At 40.3% G+C, this 20,333-nt stretch overlaps 2 protein-coding genes across 16 annotated transcripts; one reads left to right on the top strand and one right to left on the bottom strand.

Annotated features, from left to right (window-relative positions):
• Positions 1 to 760: 760 nt before the first annotated feature.
• si:dkey-14d8.1 (zinc finger protein 184) lies at positions 761 to 19,359 on the top strand. 13 transcript variants are annotated; one of them, XM_046378983.1, is made up of 14 exons: positions 761 to 974; positions 1,838 to 2,037; positions 2,503 to 2,595; positions 2,722 to 2,814; positions 3,229 to 3,339; positions 3,548 to 3,671; positions 3,775 to 7,040; positions 7,979 to 8,193; positions 8,566 to 8,620; positions 9,987 to 10,090; positions 15,888 to 16,901; positions 17,372 to 17,462; positions 17,571 to 17,792; positions 18,346 to 19,359. In XM_046378983.1, the coding sequence occupies exons 1-7, from the start codon at positions 950 to 952 to the stop codon at positions 5,463 to 5,465; spliced, it is 2,337 nt and encodes a 778-aa protein (XP_046234939.1). In that variant the 5' UTR covers positions 761 to 949; the 3' UTR covers positions 5,466 to 7,040; positions 7,979 to 8,193; positions 8,566 to 8,620; positions 9,987 to 10,090; positions 15,888 to 16,901; positions 17,372 to 17,462; positions 17,571 to 17,792; positions 18,346 to 19,359. The 13 variants fall into 13 exon arrangements, with proteins under 13 accessions (XP_046234939.1, XP_046234947.1, XP_046234936.1 ...); XM_046378991.1 differs by lacking the exon at positions 8,566 to 8,620 and having other exon boundaries at positions 2,725 to 2,814; XM_046378980.1 differs by lacking the exon at positions 8,566 to 8,620 and having other exon boundaries at positions 15,888 to 16,071; positions 17,599 to 17,792.
• LOC124053641 (high-affinity choline transporter 1-like) lies at positions 9,541 to 15,902 on the bottom strand. 3 transcript variants are annotated; one of them, XM_046378997.1, is made up of 9 exons: positions 15,636 to 15,902; positions 13,546 to 13,738; positions 13,254 to 13,367; positions 12,755 to 12,910; positions 12,286 to 12,434; positions 11,680 to 11,823; positions 11,333 to 11,486; positions 10,914 to 11,131; positions 9,541 to 10,259 (listed from the first exon to the last, which is right to left on the bottom strand). In XM_046378997.1, exons 2-9 carry the CDS (start codon positions 13,727 to 13,729, stop codon positions 9,705 to 9,707), a joined length of 1,674 nt encoding a protein of 557 aa, XP_046234953.1. In that variant the 5' UTR covers positions 13,730 to 13,738; positions 15,636 to 15,902; the 3' UTR covers positions 9,541 to 9,704. The 3 variants fall into 3 exon arrangements, with proteins under 3 accessions (XP_046234953.1, XP_046234954.1, XP_046234956.1); XM_046378998.1 differs by having other exon boundaries at positions 11,680 to 11,754; XM_046379000.1 differs by having other exon boundaries at positions 12,391 to 12,434.
• Positions 19,360 to 20,333: the final 974 nt, after the last annotated feature.

Genomic DNA, 20,333 nt, shown 5'->3' with positions numbered 1-20,333 from the left:
AAAAACATTATTTTGTCCACCCCTGCACATGGCTGATGAACATATATAACACACACACACACACACACACACATATGTATGTATGTATGTGTGTGCGTGTGTGAAATATAAATGGTACTTGTACATCTTATTAATGTAACACTACATAATTCAACTTCAAAAGGACATTAAGTTCACTTAACATGAACAACAAGTTTTTGAAGCAGTTACTTAAACTTACTCACAAGTATCTCAGAACACAGATCATACTTTTATATAAAACTTTTCAGGTCATCTACCCAAGCCAGCCTGATCTCTGAAGCTTTTTCATTGATGGTTTTATTTTATTTATTTATTTATTTTATTGCCATGGTTACTGATTGCAGTAATAAAAAGAACACAAATAAAACATTTTGGTGATTAGATTTAGTAATAAAAAAAAGTAATAAAACTGCATTAGTGGTTGGAATCACAGGAAGCTATGCTTTTGAGATGGATCTTGTTATACTGTTACTCCTTTGTTTTCATAGGACATTTAACAGCTGTTTTACTGTTGGTCTTTTATTTTAGCAAAACAAAATGTACACATATAGATAGAATTAGTATACAGGTCCACACCAAAGGCCTCAACATGAGGAAAATACCATTAAAAAATATCATGAAAAAGGTGATAACCATCATGATTCATATGACCAATACGCGCATGATTTTCTATTATTTTTGCTGCTTTCCATCAACTTCAAAGACCGTGCTTTTATTTTATATAGAAATATCCGCCGGAAACACTAGGACTTTTGTTTTGGAAAGCCGCTATGTGGCGGTCGCCATTATTCTTCCTGGCTTGACGGTCGTAAGAAAGACGGTTAAATACTTTAAAAACATTATTGTTAGAGGTGAGGTGAAACGCGGTCAGTGTACCTATGCAGTCGGTTGAGTAACTCATGAATTAGCGACACATCCTGTGCACAGAATGGAGAAACGATCCAATACTACAGGTAAGTTGCTAAGCTAACGTTAGCAGGCTAACAGTAGCTGCCGCCGAGAACGGTGGTCAGAAAACGAGAAGAAACGGAAAGCCATCTGTTGCAGTGAACTGACCCTTTGCGTTTAGTCTCAGGCCAACATGCGCAAAGGAAAGTTTTTCAGTTATTTTGGCGACGTTTAGTGGTTAGATATCTCAGCGTTAGAGGGAACCGTTCAAGGTGCTTGATTTCAATTTAACGCATTCTTCCCTCCGGATGTCCTGATCAGCCGCCGCATCGTGTCATGTCAACTATGATGACTCCCTTAAGTAGTAATACAGCACCCACACCAGCTACTTAAAGTTTGAATCTTATTCGGCTGCAGTTTGGCGCTCATTCGCTTCATGAATGCACATGCACACGCAAACGTGCACAATTTCCTCCCCTCTGCAGCTATTCTGCAGTTATGAAAGCATGTGGTCAACTCTGCAGCGCCCCCTACAACCGCTTCTAGTTCCACCCTCAAAACCTGCTCAACTCGTTGGTAGATTCGTATTAAACGCATACGCATATTTTATAAGCCACGAAGGCTAGTTAGTTGTACTGCATTGAAATACAGAATGAAACACAAAGTACATGTACACATCATAAAAGTTCTTAGTAGAAATGAGTAAAAACAGCACACAAGTTAAAACAATTGTGGGTAAGTGTGCTCGTGACCTTCTCCTCACGCAGTGCAGTGGAGTGATGCAGCTGCAATTTTAGTACATATTTCAGACGTCAGAATACCCACAGGTAAAAGACAACTTAAAGACTGTTCAATTAAAGATCTCTAAAACCACACATGCTAACACATGTTGACAAAACTTTCTAACTTTATGTGATGACCTGCACAGGTGCCCTTCCCCTGGCCTCCCTTCGATTGATGGCCTCCCCTCTGCAGCTGACCTACTCGTACATGTGGCAGGTCATACGGCAGAGAAATGTGAAGCTGTATGGGAAAGTGGAGGAGTTTGTCACCATGGTGACACAGACCGTTCCTGAGCTTATGAGTTTCAAGCAGACAGCCCAACTCATTTTGGGGCTGAGAGCAAGGGTGAGAGTCTTATCATTACTTTGTTTGAGAATCAGAAAGGACAACATCATTTCTGCAAGCAGCAGAACCCTACAGATGAAACCAGTCAGTGATCCTTACCTGCACGCATCTGATTAACACTTTGGCTGGTGTGAGGTTAAACCCCTCCAGCTACCAGACAATTTCAGTTGCCACATACCTCACTCACACTGAGGTTGTGATGTGTGCTCTCCAGGCTGCTACAATGGCATTCATTCCTTAGGGTTCACCCTGCACTATGTCAATGACCTCCATATGTTCCCTGATACGGATCACACACATCAAGAACAAAAAGTGCATTTGAAGTTTAGCATGGAATATTTAGTAGGATCTCTATAAGGAAAGCATATAACCGCAGATCTGCTTTATGTTCACAAGCAGCTTGTTTTCAATTTATAGTAAGGTTTGTCTCGTGATTATTAATTCTGTTTTTTACCCTTATGGTAGATCATTTTGGATTTGCTTCACAAAGAGGGCCCACCAGATTCCAAGGCCATTCAAACTCTAATAAATAAGTTGAAGGTCTCTGCACCTTCAGTGGTAAGAATGGGAACTTCTTTTCTGAGAAACATACTGTATATAAATCTCTTTAAATATATTTCATTTTTATTTAGCAGACTAGACTCCAGAATTGCAATGTGAGTAACAGAATTTTCTTTGTTACAGAAGGATTCAGAAGTGGAAAAATCTCAAACAAACTTCATGGTTCTGGTCCAGAATCTGCTTAAAAACCCAGCTGAGAGGAAGCGCTTCTTCCAGGTGTCCACATCTCAATAATATGAGACAGGGATTGGTTGTCATCACAAAAAGCTATTTTTAATTATAGATACATACCTGCAGGTCATTTAACAGATCTGTACTTGAATGTGACAACCTTCTATCACCTCTAACATTATAACATTAGTCTTACAATATTGTGAACTTACAGCAGTGATTTTTACCTACAGTTCAGAAGTTTGCTGATGATGTCAGGTCACCACAGTATATGATCAAATTGATACTTGTTCTGATGTCTGCCATTGGAAATTGTATAATATAACTTCATAGTGAATACGGACATATTAAAACACAGCGCATGTGGAGATAACACATTAAATTCATACATCTCTTATTTTGAGCAACATGTTCAGCTCTCAAAATGTAAAAGTTCTGAAAATATTTCTCTCTCTGCAGGAAGTTTTCCCTGTTCAGTATGGCACAAAGTTTGATACAGCACTGCAGGCTCTGATTGCAGGTCTGGTGTGCAAGCTAGAGCAACTTCTTCCTGTTCCCAATCTGTCACAGGTATGCACTTATGCTGTCAGTGGATTTTGACATTTTCACATTGACAAGAGTGTAAAAAAATGTATGGATTAAGGAATTTATTTATACTATTATTTATATTTTTAAAGTGTCTTAAAATGTCAGCCTGGCTTTTTCTTAGCTCAGTGGCAAAATGATATCTTTACTGTACTCTCATTCATTACTTTCAATTTCTGCCTCTCTACCTCAGCTTGGTACCATGATTTCAACAGAGCCCACTGTCCTGGAGGCATGTGGAGGCTTGATCCCTGACTCCAGCGACCTGAAGACTCTCCTTCTACACCAGCAGGCAAAGGGACTCCTTGGTGTTAAAGGTATACTTGTATAAACAAGATGAAACACGGAACATAACCTATAAAATAACATTGTTAAATACAGTCAAAGTGAATTTGACAAAAGTCTTCTCCATTTGTGCAGCAACCATCTCATCCTCAGTGGGCGACTGTGTGCTCTCTTCACTCGCCTTCCGTTCCAAACCGGTAGAACCACCAGCACCACCCAAATCACCAAAGCGATTAGAGGTTGCCGTCAACGAAACAAGCCCAACCTCCCTCAGTGAAACCGAAGACTTGGGAGTGATGTCAGATGACTCTGACAGCCCAGCAGTCCCTAATACAGGACCACAAAGAAGAGGGCAATACAGTCTTAGAACAACTGATGGCAGTGCTGCAAAGGAAAAGAGTGTAACAACAAGAGATCAGACAGAAAGTTTGGTGCAAGAGAAGAGTTGTACACAGGAACAGTCTGCCATGACACTACAAAACAAAGAGGACCATGCAGCACCAGCAGCACCAGAGAAACCACAAGCACAACGGGAGCTGCCCTTAAAATCAATCCCCTTCAGGGTAGTTCAAATTCCAGTCAAAACTGCATCCACCATACAGAATGCGGGCAGTGCAGGAACAAAAGACGGCCAAAAGCCACACACTCAGCGAGTCACATTACACCAGTGGGTGTCGCAGATTGCCACCAACTCCATCTCACTCCCAGCCCTGCCGCCACTTCCTCCAGCCAAATTCAGTGCAGGGGATGACTTAAAGCCCAGCATAAGAAAAAAGAAGCAGATTAGACCTCCAGCTGATAGGTTCACTTGCGGTGTTTGCGATAAGAGTTTCCCTTATCAGTCCAAGCTAATGGACCACGAGCGCATTCACACAGGAGAGAAGCCGTTCATTTGCACGGCATGCAACAAAAGCTTCAGAACACAGGCGTTCCTCAACAACCACCTGAAGACCCACAGCACGGTCCGTCCTTATGCCTGTGGACAGTGCGGCAAGTGTTTCACCAAATTGCAGACCTTGACGAAGCACATGCTGGCCCACAGTGGCCAAAAGCCCTTCTACTGCAACATCTGTAACAAAGGCTTCACGCAGTCCACCTACTTCAAAAGACACATGGAGTGCCACACAAGCCAGATGACATTCCCCTGCAAGCACTGCAGCAAAAGCTTCCCTACGGCTTTCAAGCTGTCGAACCACGAGCGTTGGCACACCAGAGATCGTCCTCACATGTGCGAGCGTTGCGGGAAGAGATTCCTCGTCCCCAGCTTGCTGAAGAGACACATGGGCTACCACATTGGTGACCGTCAGTATCTCTGCTCCCAGTGCGGGAAGACCTTTGTCTATTTGTCTGACCTGAAGAGGCACCAGCAAGACCACGTGCCTAAAGCGAAGATCCCTTGCCCTGTTTGCCAAAAGAAGTTTTCAAGCAAGTACTGCCTGAGGGTTCACCTGAGGATCCACACCAGAGAGAGACCCTACCGGTGCTCCATATGTGAAAAGAGCTTCACTCAAGTCGGGAATCTGAAGGTCCACATCAGGTTACACACCAACGAGCGCCCGTTCAGCTGTGATGTGTGTGGAAAGACCTACAAGTTGGCATCCCATCTGAATGTCCACAAAAGAACTCATACGTGCAAGAAGCCCTGGACGTGTGACACATGCGGAAAGGGATTCTCCGTCCCCGGCCTTCTTAAGAAGCACGAGCAGCTGCATACGAGGGACGCTAACCCTGACTTCTCTGGTAAACGGAGACACAGGGGTAAGCACAAGAAGCACTCCCTCAAGAGGAAGTATGATGAGGAGGATGAAGGCAGTGATGATTATTAGGAGAAGAAACTTTTAGTGAAAACGATGCTTTGATTAGGGGTTTCAGGGCTGATGCTGAAAACTGATAACCAAAATCGGCTAATTCAGAAAGCTACTACATAAGTGACCCTTTGAACCATGTAATTTTCTAAGTTTATGTTTTTCCAAGGTTTGTCTGATCATTGAATTTAAAGACTTCAAGTTACAAATTAAGTTATGGTGGGTATTGCTAATTAACCTAAAATGTCACATTTTGTGAGATTTAAAGGTGGCAATGGAGATTTTTTTTATTTTTTTCCTAAACACTGTGCTTTTCAAGATGCCACCTGAATATAACCGACATTTGAGAAAAGGGTATCATGTAAACAAAACAAGTATTTCAATGCATGCGACTGTAGTTGTTTTGTCTGCTAATAAAACATTTTAGTGTTACTAGGAAACTTTTTAACTTTGTGACTGTATCCTTGTGGAAATTGTTACGAGTAAAACTACTTTTACCATATGCTTTTGTATGTAACCCTGAACTGTAAACATTACTCCACTGTTGTTTTAGAGTGAAAATAGGCTGATTTGTGTTTATTAGGATTTCACTTTTTAGTTGCAGTTTTGTTGCTCAAATGGTGTTCGGTTAATGCAAAAAAACAAACAACAACAACAAAAACAGAGATTTAATCTCGTGACAACACAGTAAATATTATGAATATGTATGATGAGATTGTGCATCTCTTTCCTATTACATAACCCATAGTGAGCAGCCATGTATATAATCCATTAAGTGATAAACCTGTTATTATACAGTTTTTTGTTTGTTTTTGATTCTTTCCAATAAAATAAATACATACTGCAAAGGACTCTTGTCTTATGGCTTTGTTTTCTTGTGAATGTCGTTTTAATTCCGCTGCAGTCTTGACCAATCTAGTCATCATGTGCCCTGACGAGGGACCGAAATGTGTATTTGTGTCAAGTCAATCAAGTGGCGACACGACAGCTGGCATATTGACAGTTTTTGAAAGTACAGCCGTGAAAAGTAGGCGTCCTTCTTGCACTAGCGATGTGTTGGTGTTTTACGTGCTAGCGGCAGCTGTTTCCTTCATATGCAAACAATGTGCATTTTGCGAGACCAGAATATAGTAGCTTATTTGCACTGACCCCGTATCTCGCTAAGCAAAGCCGTCATCACGCATTCAGGTTCATCTTCATGGCTCAAGGCACAAGCGCCGCGTCCGCACACAGCCGGGCTGTAACCTGGCAACGGTCAACGGTCTTCTGATTGGCTCAAATAATACGACGTCGTACAAGCGACAGCAGAGAGGAGCGCCATTTTGAAAAGAAAAAAAAAATCACTAGCCACCCCACTTGTTGGATATTATTGGTTCAAGAACAAGAAAAAAGTTAATGATTGTCTATGATGCATTAAGAAAAATATTTTAATGTTATTTTCCAAACATTGTGTTTTTCAAGATGCCGCCAGAATACAGCTGACAATACAGCTGAGAGAAGGGTATTATGTAAACAGTAAAATGTATTTCAGTACATGCGACTGCCCTCACTGCTCAGTCAGTCACAGTTTGTCCAGGATGTGGACACTAATGAATGGTAAGTAGAAACTAAGACTAGACACCAACCAAATGCGGCTCGCCACCATCTGAAGAATGTTTTTTGTTTTGCTATTTTATTTTTTATGTATGCAATTTCACCAGGCTACAGCAGGTGTTGCTAGAGAGCACATTAGCTGCTCAGCTGTGTGGTTAAGAGCGGCCTTTGGCAGACGATACAGTGACAGGAACTTCTGACCAGCCTCAGCTCACATCTCATGTTATCGAGGCATAAGAAGATTTTTAACCTGGTGACATTTCTTATGACAGATACTTTACAAGCCGAAAGTTCTGTTCACTTGGTGGGCAGAGGAGAGTGAGGGGCAGCTCAGATCAGCTCCCAGAGTGTTTGCTCAGCTGAGCTCAGGGCTCACAGCTCAGGGCTTTGATAAGTTCACCAGCAAATGCAAGTTAAAGGTAAGACTGCTGAAACAACAGTACAGAAAGATTAATGGAAAGAAGGACTCTATGAAGGAAAAATCTAACAGCTGAAGTCATGGATTCAGCCCCTGAATACATCACAACTACACCTTTCTGAAACAGTGGCAGCCTTAGGTAAAATAAGCAGTTGCTTTTATATTTTACTTACAGTGTCATTTAGGGTGTTTGCATATCGCCTCTGTGCAGCTTTCAGCATACAAAATCCACAAATAAAATGACTAGATTTCTTGTGGGATAAAAAGTCATTGTTTTTTGCTAACGTTATATAACTTAGGCTGTCATGATATCAGATTTTCACTACGGAATTATTGTGGCCAAAAGAATTCACAATATTTATAGAAAATTGGAATAACAATATAAATAATGATGATGATGTCAGTCAGTTCTTTAACTTTATTTTGCATTTTGTCTCTTTTTTGGCAAATACGTTACACTCATGCTAGTCGTGTTTTCCATTTGCAAGTTTGCCGCTTGTCCATCTCCTCATTATGTCTCCAGGCTCCAACGCTGTGTCTGATGTGTGCCTTTGCCTGGCAGGCGATCCAGTGTGCTACATTATGAAAAGGTGGAGGAGCTGGTGAGGTTGGTGATGGAGCTGGCTCCAGAGCTGTGGATATCCAGAGAGAAAGTCCAGCTCCTGCTTAGACTAAGAGGAAAGGCAAGAAGGACATTTTTTCCCCCCAACGTTTCTTTCCTCCACCTGTGATGAGCAGGTGAGTCCAAAGGTGTGGTTGAATACTGAACTTAAAGCAGCACAGAACTGCTGAATGATGTGTTGATTCTCAGTAGAATCTACCAAATAACCACCGCTTGTCACTTGATCCCGTGTTAATATCAAAAACATTTTGTAAGAGAAATTTACATGTTAAGTTATAGATTTGTGTCAATATTTTATTCATTTTGGAAAACTTATTTTACAAAGAGGAACACAGATAATTAAAAAGGATAATTATTATTTTTGAGTAGTACAGAGGTCGCTAATCTGAAGATGATTTTTATAGATTTTATTTCACTTACACTTTCAGTTGCAAGGCTTCAGCTGTGTGCAATAGAAAGTGAATTGGTGCTTTGTTGTCCCATGGTAGAACAAGTTCCTCTGTTGTCCCTGTAAGAGACAGAAGGGAAAGGTTGCTGAACCATGTGAGTTCAAAGCAGACACTTCAAAGTCTAAATTAAATAGCATTCCTCTTTTAACCTTTTTAGTCCTTTGAGAGATCACATTAGTGGATCTCCACTTCAGTTTGCCCAAGGCAATGATCTTCTCCCCTCATAACGGTCAGGATGGACCCCATGTTGTTTAGTCTTTATGACCGCACTTATCCATGTATGTTTGCCTTTCCTCCTTTATTCCCCCAGGATTTCGGTGCGGATTGCTCCTTGATGTTTAATTGATGTTCCCTTGCATATGCTCATCAGTGTAGATGCTGGAAAAGACAGTATTGCTGTGTCATGTTGTCTTTTTTGTCTATCGGATGAAAGCCTACATAATGAAAAACGTTAGACTTGTTTCATTTTACATATTAATGACATCTTCATGTTTTTGAGCCAAGAGATGTTTTGACTTGAAATTAATGGTTCATCTTGTTGATTAGCGAAAGGGGACCCATATAACTCTTTGGAAGCAGACATATTCATTGTTATCTTGTTTGTTTGTTTGCTTTTGACACCATTTAACAGGAATTGGAGGAGTTGCAGAATTCATAGACAAACTTTGAGGAGGTGGTTCATGTCCTGCTTGGGGACACAGAGAGGAGAGAGAGATGTTTTTCAAGGATATTAAACAGGTGCTGCGTGATGGGAATTGTAGGGTCCAGCTCTGAGTTAAAAGTTGGGATATCTCATCCTTTGCTGTGAATATTTTAACAGTTCTTTTTGTCTCTTGTGAGTCCCTCAAGTTAATTAAGAGTACATTTCTAAATCACTTAAGTGCACCTTTTAAAGGTAACTGCTTGTGTGTGTCCCGAAAATAAACAATGCTGTGCCCTGCCCTAAAAAAATGGAAGACATACCAAAAAATGAATGACACACAAAAAATATAATCATTACCAAGTCAGTTTAGATTAAAATAGAAGGTTTTTGTTTATTCAAGTATCACTAAAAGAGGTACATACGATATGTTAACTACAGTTCATTCTCAGAAATTATCATAGGTTCCCTTTTGACCCAGAAATCCTGGCTTAAACACCATCCACAAGCTGTATGAAAGTGTTCACGTTGAGAAAACTTAACATTTTAGCCCTTCCTCATTGCCTGCTTGGGAGGACGACAGAGACTCTTCTTTATTTAGTCTGTCCTTTTCCTCCACATCTGTTTTAACTGGTGCCATGTAATGTATGTTTGCATCCATTTCGGCATCACTTAGTCTTCTAAGCAGCCCCTTTCTGGACAGCCACATAGTAAAGCGTGATACGAGTAAAATAGTCCCAGTGCTGATGAGCATGATGGCAGTGCGAAATGGGAACAAGCGGTATCGGTGACCGTCCACTTGTATTTTGTCCCACGGCAGGGGCAGCACGTCAGGAAGGCCTATCACGGGTTCCCCGACCAGACCTCTCAGCAGTAGAGCCAACACACAACCGGAAAAGGCCCCGTATTTGTTCACCCACTGAGGTAAGTAGAAGATGCAGGTCACCTGGGGAGTCATCATTGTATACAAGACATCCCCACTGACTATCCAGAGCAGGTGAACAGACCTTGATGTCATGGCCAGGATTGCTCCTGTCAGTCCACACAGGAGGACAGACACTTTAACCACCACAATAATCATTTTTTCTGATGCCTGGAAAAAAAGGAAATCATTTCATGAGCCATCTAGTCACCTTTTATCAATTTTTTTTTTTCACATTCTGAAATAAAAATGGGAGTGGCTTAAAAACAAACCCTTAAAGGACCACATCACTCGTTTTGTGTTTTAACCAACTTAGTACAATTCATTACTCAATAACTGCTTTTAAATTTTAAACATAGATAAGTTTATTGATTTTTTTTTTATTAATCTACAAGTTGTGATAGGGTCACACAACTGAGAAAAATAGCATAGCTTAAAAAATAACATGAATTGATCATCAGAATCGTTTTTGATTGCTTTTTTGGTTGTTCGTCAAACTATTAATCACCTCAGCCCAAAACTACAGTAGAGAAATCAAGTATATGTAGTTGTTGAGCGGCGACATGCTGCAGATATTTCACAACAGTCTGGTCTTAATAAAGCATTACTATGAAATTTAAAAGTCAGAAAGCATTGTTCATAAGGGAAAAAAAACCTTCTTGTGAACAGGAAGATAGCTGTTCACAGATTTAAAGGTTACACTGTATGAACACAGGGCCCATCCCGATTGTAGTTTGATTGTAATTGTTATTCCTTCATTTTGTATTTATCAACTAAGCTATATAGAGCAAAACAAAAAAGGGTGGTGGTTGCGTGAGGTCTTACTTGTTTGTAGACGATGTTCTTAAAGATATTTCTGCCCAGCTGGGAGGCAGCAGAAAGAAGTGAAGAGTCAACTGACGACATCACAGAAGCAGTGAGAGCCCCGATAGCAACCAGTGAGACGTAGAAAGGACAAAGATGCTGAAGAGCTATTGGCAGGATCATACCAGATTTGCCCTGTTCGTAGGGGCTGGGTGAACCGTAGGTGGTCTGGTTCCAGTCTGACAGACATTAAGCACATGTGAGCAAAAAGAAACATGTGAGTCACAATGAATTGTGTAAATATATGTGTGATTTGGTCAGAGATTGGGTAGAATACATCACCAACAACTGGCCTGGGTTTTCCTTTCCACATACTACATAAATGTTTGTTCCAAGATTGACTACAATAGCTAAGACAGAACAAAGCTCAGTTTAGGTACTGGTAGATGCTGCTGCTGCCCCAATGATGAGTGAAGGGATGCCAAGGATTGGACATAAAACTGCCCCAGCGTAGCAGGTGATCTTAGCTTGGGCATCAGTGGCTGTGGATAGGACTCTCTGGTAGAACGCCTGGTAACAGATCCCCCCAATGCCCTTGGAGAAAAATAAATATAGGATTTCTCATGGTATTGCAACAGAGATAATGTTGAAATGAAAACATACACTGAACTGGTCGTTCATGAAACAAAGTCATCACAGCGTAGTCATTTTTGTTTTTGTATTTTCAATACTGAAGAGATAGTTGAGCTGTGTACAGTAACAGGGGGCTGTCACATGTGTCCATTACCAATAGCAGTAGGTCATCTATCCAACAACCCGTATCCTCCAGCTCCAGTTTGCCGATCCATGGCTCCTGATGCAGCTTGGTCACAGAGGCAACAGTAAAGTTAGCAGAGGAGGGGCTTGTCAGGATAAAAGGGACACAAAACCACTGAGAATAAAGAAGAAAACAGTATATGGAGTTAGTACAGTATGTCAGTCCTGCATAATTGCATGAGTGAAAAAAATAGCACTCATACTGACAGAGACACTCCAGCTGGAGTATCTTGGGGACTTAACTACAGCTGCAGTCTTGGAACCCATTGGCCATTGTCTGACAATGATTTTTAGTCTCTGGGGGCAACAGTGAGTGTTTTGGAGCTTCCAGTGTAGTCAGGGAATATCCAGATAATGGATATCCGAACTAAGTAGGATTCCCAGATGTCCCACAAAATTTGGGACAGTCCCAAATTATGAATTGTTGTCCTGGAATCCTGAATCCTTTCCAAAAACTAGAACTTTTGATTTTCCCTCTCAAAGCCTAATAAAGCATATAATACCGATCCCTTAGTTGTGGTTGCATGCCCACACATTAGTTTTCTCTTTTTTTTTTTTTTCTTTTTTTTGTCTGTACCAAGCCAAGGAACATAAAGGTGAGCTGGATGACATCAGTATAGGCCACAGAGTACAGTCCTCCCATCAGTGTGTAAAGGATTGCAACAGCAGCAGAGATGCTCACAGCCAGCCTGGAGGAAATATCCATGACCACACTGACTGTCCCTCCTGCAACAGACATACATTCAGAGCGAAGTGTACACAACTTTCTCAAAACTCAGACTCAAATGCTGAAGCATCAAACTGAAATTGACGTCATGGAATTTGTGCAAAGAGCATGAAACTAAACAGCATTTGTTAAGCAGCAAGTTCAGGCAGACTGACTCAAAACATTACAGTGTTTTTTTTAGCTATTCCTTCAGTGTTCCTTTAACTGTATCACACTTAAAATCGGCATTGTCTGCATCATACCTTAATTTATTTGATTTATAATAGAGGTGTAACTTGATGTCTTTGCAAGAAATGTATTCATGCGATTTCTGACTTACCCAGTGCACCAAGAATACATGCCACCCACAAGATATCGGCAAGTAGAGCAGGAATGAAAATAACAGCTGCTACAGTGTTGCCATATTTTCTTTGAAATGGATCCATAAGAGTGACGTAGTTCTTTGACCGAATAGGTTTGACAAAGAAGAGTGCACCTGAATTCACACAAACAGGAAAAATTATAAACTAAGCATTTAATGTTTGAAGGTGTGTTTGAGTTCCAACCACAACAGCCAAAATGCGCTTTAAACAGCAACTAATCCCCTGTAATTCAACAACATACCTTCTTCAATGACATTAATCACAAATAAGATTTCTTCATTTATAGTGGCCACCATTCTGGTTTTATTAGTAAATTTTCACAATAGTAAAAATAGTAAAATTGCGGCAGTATTAAATGACAGCCAGCTGAATATATTAGGTGCTGATTTGTCATTTTATAACATTTGCTGTGTATTTTTGAGTGATTATGGAGTATTTATATTCAGCCTCACTCACCTAAAATCTGGTTCATGGCAAAGGCAATGGGTCCAATGGCCCACACCAATCCCCTTGTTGGATTGTAGACCACTTCAGCACAACCCAAAATATAGCCTCCTCCCACCCAAGTAGCTGCAAATCGTCAGTTCACATACAGACAATGAAAAGGAAAGTTACTGAAACTAGGTCCTCCTGTTGTGCTTTCTTTGAGGGAACAGATTTCAAAATGAATGATCCTGAATAATTACTGTTAAGAACATTCATGGCCCAATCATTGACTATAATCATCTTCCTCATGATATTATTTTACCTGTCATAGTAAAGATGCTGACCCAGATGTTTAGGTTCCGCCCTCCAATCATTGTAACTTCACTTTGGTTCCCAGTGCACTTCTTCTCTTCACGTTTGGACTTCCTGGATGCCCAGATACCTATGCCCAGTACGATCATATAAAACACTCCTATGGACAGCAGTCCTGGCCAATTCACTGCCATCCTCAGCGTCTGTGGGGAAAAAAAACAGAAAAAAACAGCATGTCAGCATTAGCATGCATTGATTGCAGCTCATAAAATTGTCAAATAAATAAGGATAAATTTCTCTGTACCTAAAATGTGGGCCCTGTGGTAAGTTAAACACAGATGAAATACGTACAGTAAAATATGTTTATTTGCAACAAAGGAAAATTGTGTTCTTCTGGTTTTGTAGTGTGTGCGATATTGACAGTGATATGTTAAAAGAAGCACAGTTTGGTTTGCTTTTCGATCTTAATATATAATAATTGCTCAACCTTAAAGTGTTCCTTCATAAAGCATTATTTCTTCCTAAACTAATGAACACCCAAATCAGTTTTTTGTTTCCTGATATCTCCGGGGCAGTTCAGTTCAGGCCAGTTCACACCAAACAACCAAACATCCAGCAACAGCTTCTCACCACAGCATCAAACAATCAGGTCTTGAGATATCTGAACAGCAAACTCACACTGGTTTAGTTTAACAAGTCACCACATCAGTGCAATCTCAAAGTGGATAAGCCTAAAGAACACTACAGAAAAACAAAAAGAGGTGGATTCATCCAATATGCTGATACAGTCACCAGAAGATGAGTGTGTAAAAGGAGTGTTGTTTTTAAGCTACAGGACAACAGGTTTGCATCTGCATTTTCAAGAGATGTTAGATTTTTAACCTGGTGACATTTCTTATGACAGATACTTTACAAGCTGATTCGGCATCAGAAGTCAAAGTTCTGTTCACCTGGTGGGCAGAGGAGAGTGAGGGGCAGCTCAGGTCAGCTCCCAGAATTAAAATAGTGTTTGCTCAGCTGAGCTCCAGGCTCAGGACTCACAGCTCAGGGCTTTGATAAGTTCACCAGAAAATTCAAGTTAAAGATAAGACTGCTGAAACAACAGTACAGAAAGATTAATGGAAAGAAGGACTCTATAAAGGAAAACGAAGCAGTTGTTGGTTTGCTGTTGTAGATAAAATCCTTGGCTGTCAGAAGCCAGAGGCTGAAACTAATCTAGCAGCTGAAGTCATGATATCTGTACAGGAGACAGAGGTATGCAATGTTGATTTACAAACTAATATCTAAAGCTTAGTACATATGTATCCTGACAGGAAGAGTAGACTTCAGAATTGACATGACAATGCACTGAGTAACATCAGGTCTATGTAAATGCTGTTTCTCCTCAATCGAGTGTCATTGAGTACTTCATCATAAGACATCAGCTTCTCCTAAGTTTCCTTCCATCTACTCAGTTTGAGGTATTCCACAACACATCTTAGAGTCACATTTGAGGGAGAAAGTCTCCAGAAGAGGCTCAAGCTTCTTTTTATGATCATTGTGTCACCTACTGTTTGCCTTTGTTTACATATTACATGTACAATGTTAATTCACAAATGGTCAGCTTTTACAGATGATCCTCATGACAGCAAAATGGCTGTGGTCTTTATTTTTACTCTGTTGGACAGATAACTGAGCAACCCAGTTAAGTGCAAGTGTTGTTTTATATCTTTCACATTTTAATACTAAGGGAAGAGGAGAAATGATGATAGTTCTCGAAAGAGATGCAGTTTATCCTTAATGATCATAATCAATCATAATGAATAGCCCTCCCTTTAACACTCAACATATCCTCACTTGTAAGTACTGTAAGTAAGTAAATCTTTTCTAATATAGCATTTTTTAAAACAGTAAAAAGTGTCTCACGCTGAAAGAAACATGAAGAAAAATAATACATTGCAAGAAACCAGAGGACGGTTTCTGGGATACTTTTTTTTTATAGCGCTCTATCAAAAACCTCTTACTTGACATTCATACTTTTCCTTTTTTTACGATGAAATAAAAGAAAAATTATATATTTTGTTCTCGTGATAGTTGTTAATATAAGGCACTTTTAATTACCTGTATTGCCTTTATAAAATGTTGAGAAAGGTGCAAGGTTGAGTAGAGATCCACAGGGCCAACTCCCAGCAGTGAGGAGCAGCTATGACAAATTTTCCTCGGGGGGTGGGGTCGGTAGAGTTTGTTTTTTAAATAGTTGAGACATGGCCAGTATCAAGTTGAATGGAGGTGAGTCTAACTGATATCATCAAAACACGTTGTTACATGCAGGCAGGTTTGTGTGTGTCTCTTGTTCCCTGTTGTGTTCCACAGGTGTCAGCTGTGAGTGGATCAACCTGTGCTGCCGGGCTGCCCTGCTGATTAGTTCATTGAAACTTACATCTAGCCAATCATCATTCAGGGACATGGTCATATATAGGCCAGCACACCTGTCTGCGCTCTCTCTCTCGCTCTTTCTGGACATTGGTGTGTGTTTGTCAAGCAGAAAAACATAAAGGTAAAAGTATGTGGTGGGAGATTTTGGCAAAGTAGGTGAGTTTGGAGTACCCTATACATTTGTGCAGCACATAGTGGTTTTTTGTTAATGCACACTAGGGTTATTGGTTGGTGCCACCCACTGTATTTGATTTATTTAAGTCTTTTTTTTTTAGATCAGAGACAGGTAGGCCTTTTGTTTGTTCTTTTGTTCTTAGCAGTTGAGTGTAGTTAGGCCTAGTTTTTTGTACTGTTTTTCGATTGTTTTGGCACAACCACTTATTCCCAATTCTCCCCCACATTTGTTTAGGTTAATTTCTGTTGTTCCCGTTGTATTTGGTTTCCGATGGAAAATAAAAACATTTTTACTTTTCTCCACCACATGGACTCCTTCAAATTGTTTGGTTGAGGTGTTACAGCTTCCAGCATTCCCCTAGCTTCCACCTCAATGGGGCTGTAACACACGTTCAAACTGCTACTGCAAATTTTTAAAGCAAAAATGTCAAACATTTTGTGCTTCAAGCCACACATGTAACCTTATCCTGTTTTGGTTATTTCACCACATGGTCAGTCCCTTCCTGACCATGTGGTCAGGAAGGGACTGGTATTCTGAGACTTTGCCATGAATGGGCATTCTCTAAGTTCCATGAAAGACTGGTGTCAACATATCTCAGGTCAGAACTGGGTATCATCATGTGCAGTGCTCTGTGCTGATGACTCCTGTTTCTTCCTTCAGCTCAAGAAAGGACACAGACTGATGAAAAAGGCTGGACAGAAATAAACAGAATGCAAACTTTCTGCCTGCAAAAAAACATTGATTTCCACTTGTTTGGTGTGGATGGATTTTGCAAGGTTTTTTGACTTGTCTTGTAATTAATTTATTTTGTGCATGAAGTCTATGTTTTCCTCTGCAGCATTTAAATGGGCATAATCAGAATAATGGGTGCATGGAATACATTTTAAATTATATTCTAGAGATCTATTTCTTGTTTCAGTGGAGCACTTGCACTTTTAGGGATGAATTACATTCCAAGATAGAAAAAGATAGAAGTGAAAATCTTGACTAGTCTCATGAGACTAAGTGTTACTTTAAATTCAGAGAATTTAAAGAGAAATGAAAAGAGAAATATGCCCAGAAAGGCATAAACCCAGTTCACAAACTGACACTTAAATCCTTGTTCTGGCTCGGCTGTTGACTTTCCATAACATGCTGACATTGTAATGTGACACAATTTGAATCTACTTGATTTTGACAACTTTGCACAGATCGGTCAGTGTTGAATTTGCCTCATTCAAACTGGTTTTCATTTCACAATTTTCAGGAATCCGTCAAGCAAGCTGTGCTCTCTGCTTCAAAAATAAAACCTCACGTAGATGTGACTGGCTGCTGTGACGTATCAGAGGTCACAACAGGTACGTTGTTCAGTATTTCTGAATATTTCTGGACCACAGAATCTTTTCATTTACCCTTTTTGCCTGAACATGTACCAACTCTCAGGACTTTTGTTGTCGAACCTTCAGCTGACACCGCTCTCTCCACACTGCCCAGTATTTACCCCTCACTGCCACTGACCCCAGACTATTACAGTGTCACTTCAACGGCGACACATAAGGTGGTCAACAGAAAATCGCTCGCCGCTCGTCTGACCCTTCGACCTCATCCAAAGGAAACCCCCCACTGGACTGCTGCTTATGGAGGCAACCACATTGACTCAGAAAGTTCTCCCACAGTGAGCTCACTGGGTAAGTCTGCTGCTGTTGACTTCAATAAGACTATATGGGATTGTTCTGGGTGCTTAGTCATTCTGGTCATATGTTGTAATGACTTGACCCTGTTTGAAAAGGAGCCCACAGCTGAACGGAGCTGAATGAATAGACGAACATATGGGCTAATGCAGTGATGGAAACATGAGAAGCATGAACAACATGGAAAACAAATGACCCCATTACAGTGGCATGATGTGTTGAGGATCACATGAAGAATTATGAGTCAAATAGATGAAAACGCCTGCATTAACTTATACACATTTATAGACACTACACTACGAACACTACACCACACCTTTAAGTTGTTGAAATTGTCAGCAGCTTTACGTTGGTGATTGAATACAACAAAGCCCACTAATTTATGACTGCATATGAGTGAAAGGATGCTGGGATAAATAAAAGGGCAAATAAATTCCATCTTTTAACAATCGCAGCAACAGTATTGGTAATTATATTTAATTCGATTATTGCGTTCATGAAACTCATATATTTCCACTGTGCTGAATTCTTGCATTTCCTTTTTTTATAGGTCACACACTCTATAACCAAGGGCCTATTGAAGACTACCACATTGCCAAACCAACTCTTCATAACCACCCATCTGTTTCTCATCCACCTCTAGCAGACAATCATAATGACGTCCTGCTACGCAGCTTCAGATTGAGGACAATACAGTCACCGCCACCATCAAACAAAATACCGTCCACTCAACTCTTTCCAGATGTGTCACCAACCTTAATGACCTAGCAATTATCAATAGCTCAGAGCTTGGATACAATCCAACATCCGTCCTCAGCTGTGAATCAGGATATAATGTCTCAGCTCAATGTAACAACTCAGGATGTGTCATCAACTGCATTAGTGGGTCAGCTGGCACTGTCTGGACAAACTGAATTGGAGTCCACATACTCAGTGTCCTTGTTGGAGCTCCCAGTGAAGACCTTTACCCCAGCTCTACCCTCTGACTTTTTTGGTGAACAACTTGAGACGCTTGATATTATAAAGCCAGTATTTACAGTAGAGTCTCTCAAAGCATCATCACCTATGATGCCGCCATTACAGACTTTCTCCATATCTCTTCCACTGCAACAAACACTCCATACACTGCTATCTGGGAAGTCTTAGTTAGTGGAATGACACATATGACCTACCCGGCTCCATTTTCAGTATTTGAGAGCGTCACACTATTGTCTGAGGACCATTTTGATCCAACTGCTCCCTCTGCTGTCCAGGAACCATTCACTACAAACTTCACTGATGAAATCCAGTTACTTGTTCGTTCCTTTCCATTATGTAGCCAGTCTGTGGCACAGGAACTTGTCTCTGTAAGTGGGTGGGCCGCACAAATCAAAAGTACCTACCTCTATAGCACAGCTGAGCCCGTGACAAGTGACAAGTTATTCACAAGATAAGAAGTATTGGACTGCTTTTCAATCACAGTTTTTAATGACTGGTTCAAATGGACAGTTCTTTTCAACCCAGGCATCGAACCCAGCAATGCATCTGTCTGCCTGTACAACTACAGAAATAAACCATGTAACAGCTGCCCCACAAATGGACATTTCAGACACTCTTCTTTCTCTAGAAGACAGTGCCTTCTCAGTAAGCAAATACATGTCATTAGCACCAAACACATCTGCCCTCTGTGGCAGTTGTGTGAGTATAGAGAATTCCTTGTTAATCCGCCAAACAGACACAAAAGGACGTCCCACGCAGCAGATTGTGAGCACATCTTTGAGTCAGTTTTATGAGATGTCAACCACATTATTAACATCATTACAGGCTGTAGACCCTTCATCATATAGAAGACAGAGCTCAGTCCAGCCAGCATCTTCAGCTTCCATTTCAAGTGAGTACCATCATTTCTTGCTACATTTGTGGTAAATTGCCGCCACCAACTGTTCATAACAGGAACAGTGTGAAACCTGGCAGTTAAATGTATTGCAACAGATGTACCTATGTGTGTGCATGGCGGTCATTATTGATCAGTCGACCAGTTATTTTCATAATTAATATTTTTGTCTATAAAATTTCAGAAAACTCTAAAAGCATCAACCTCAAATTTTTGAATCGTTTGGCATTTCTTTCATAAAGATACTTCATAAGAATTATTGTTTGTTGTCATAAGTTTTTGTTGATTGATTAATTGTTGCAGCTCTGCAAAAGCTAAAAACAAAGCAAGAACTAACCAACCAAAATATTGCTGCAAAGTGCTAGTAGTGGTCAGGAAAAGAAATCCACAGGGTTACTTTTAATATTCAACACTGAATTTGTTTTTACAAACAAATTTCTACAAACAAAATTCTATGAATTCTATGTAAAATTATTTAATTATTTGTTTCTTATAGATATGTTTATTCAATTTTTCTGTGCAATAATTTAAATATTGTTTATCTTACATTTCAGGATCAGTGAACCTCCCATCCAAAGTGTTGCAGTCTATTCCAATATTGATGGTCACTGTTGGCTTCCCCTTCCACTTCTCAATCCCAACTAAAACTTTTTTAGACCCAGAGG

The sequence above is a fragment of the Scatophagus argus genome, chromosome 22, assembly GCF_020382885.2.
Source record: "Scatophagus argus isolate fScaArg1 chromosome 22, fScaArg1.pri, whole genome shotgun sequence".
Taxonomy (NCBI): Eukaryota; Metazoa; Chordata; class Actinopteri; family Scatophagidae; genus Scatophagus; species Scatophagus argus.
Note: the sequence above shows the minus strand (reverse complement) of the source record. Positions and strands in the feature narration are given on the sequence as shown.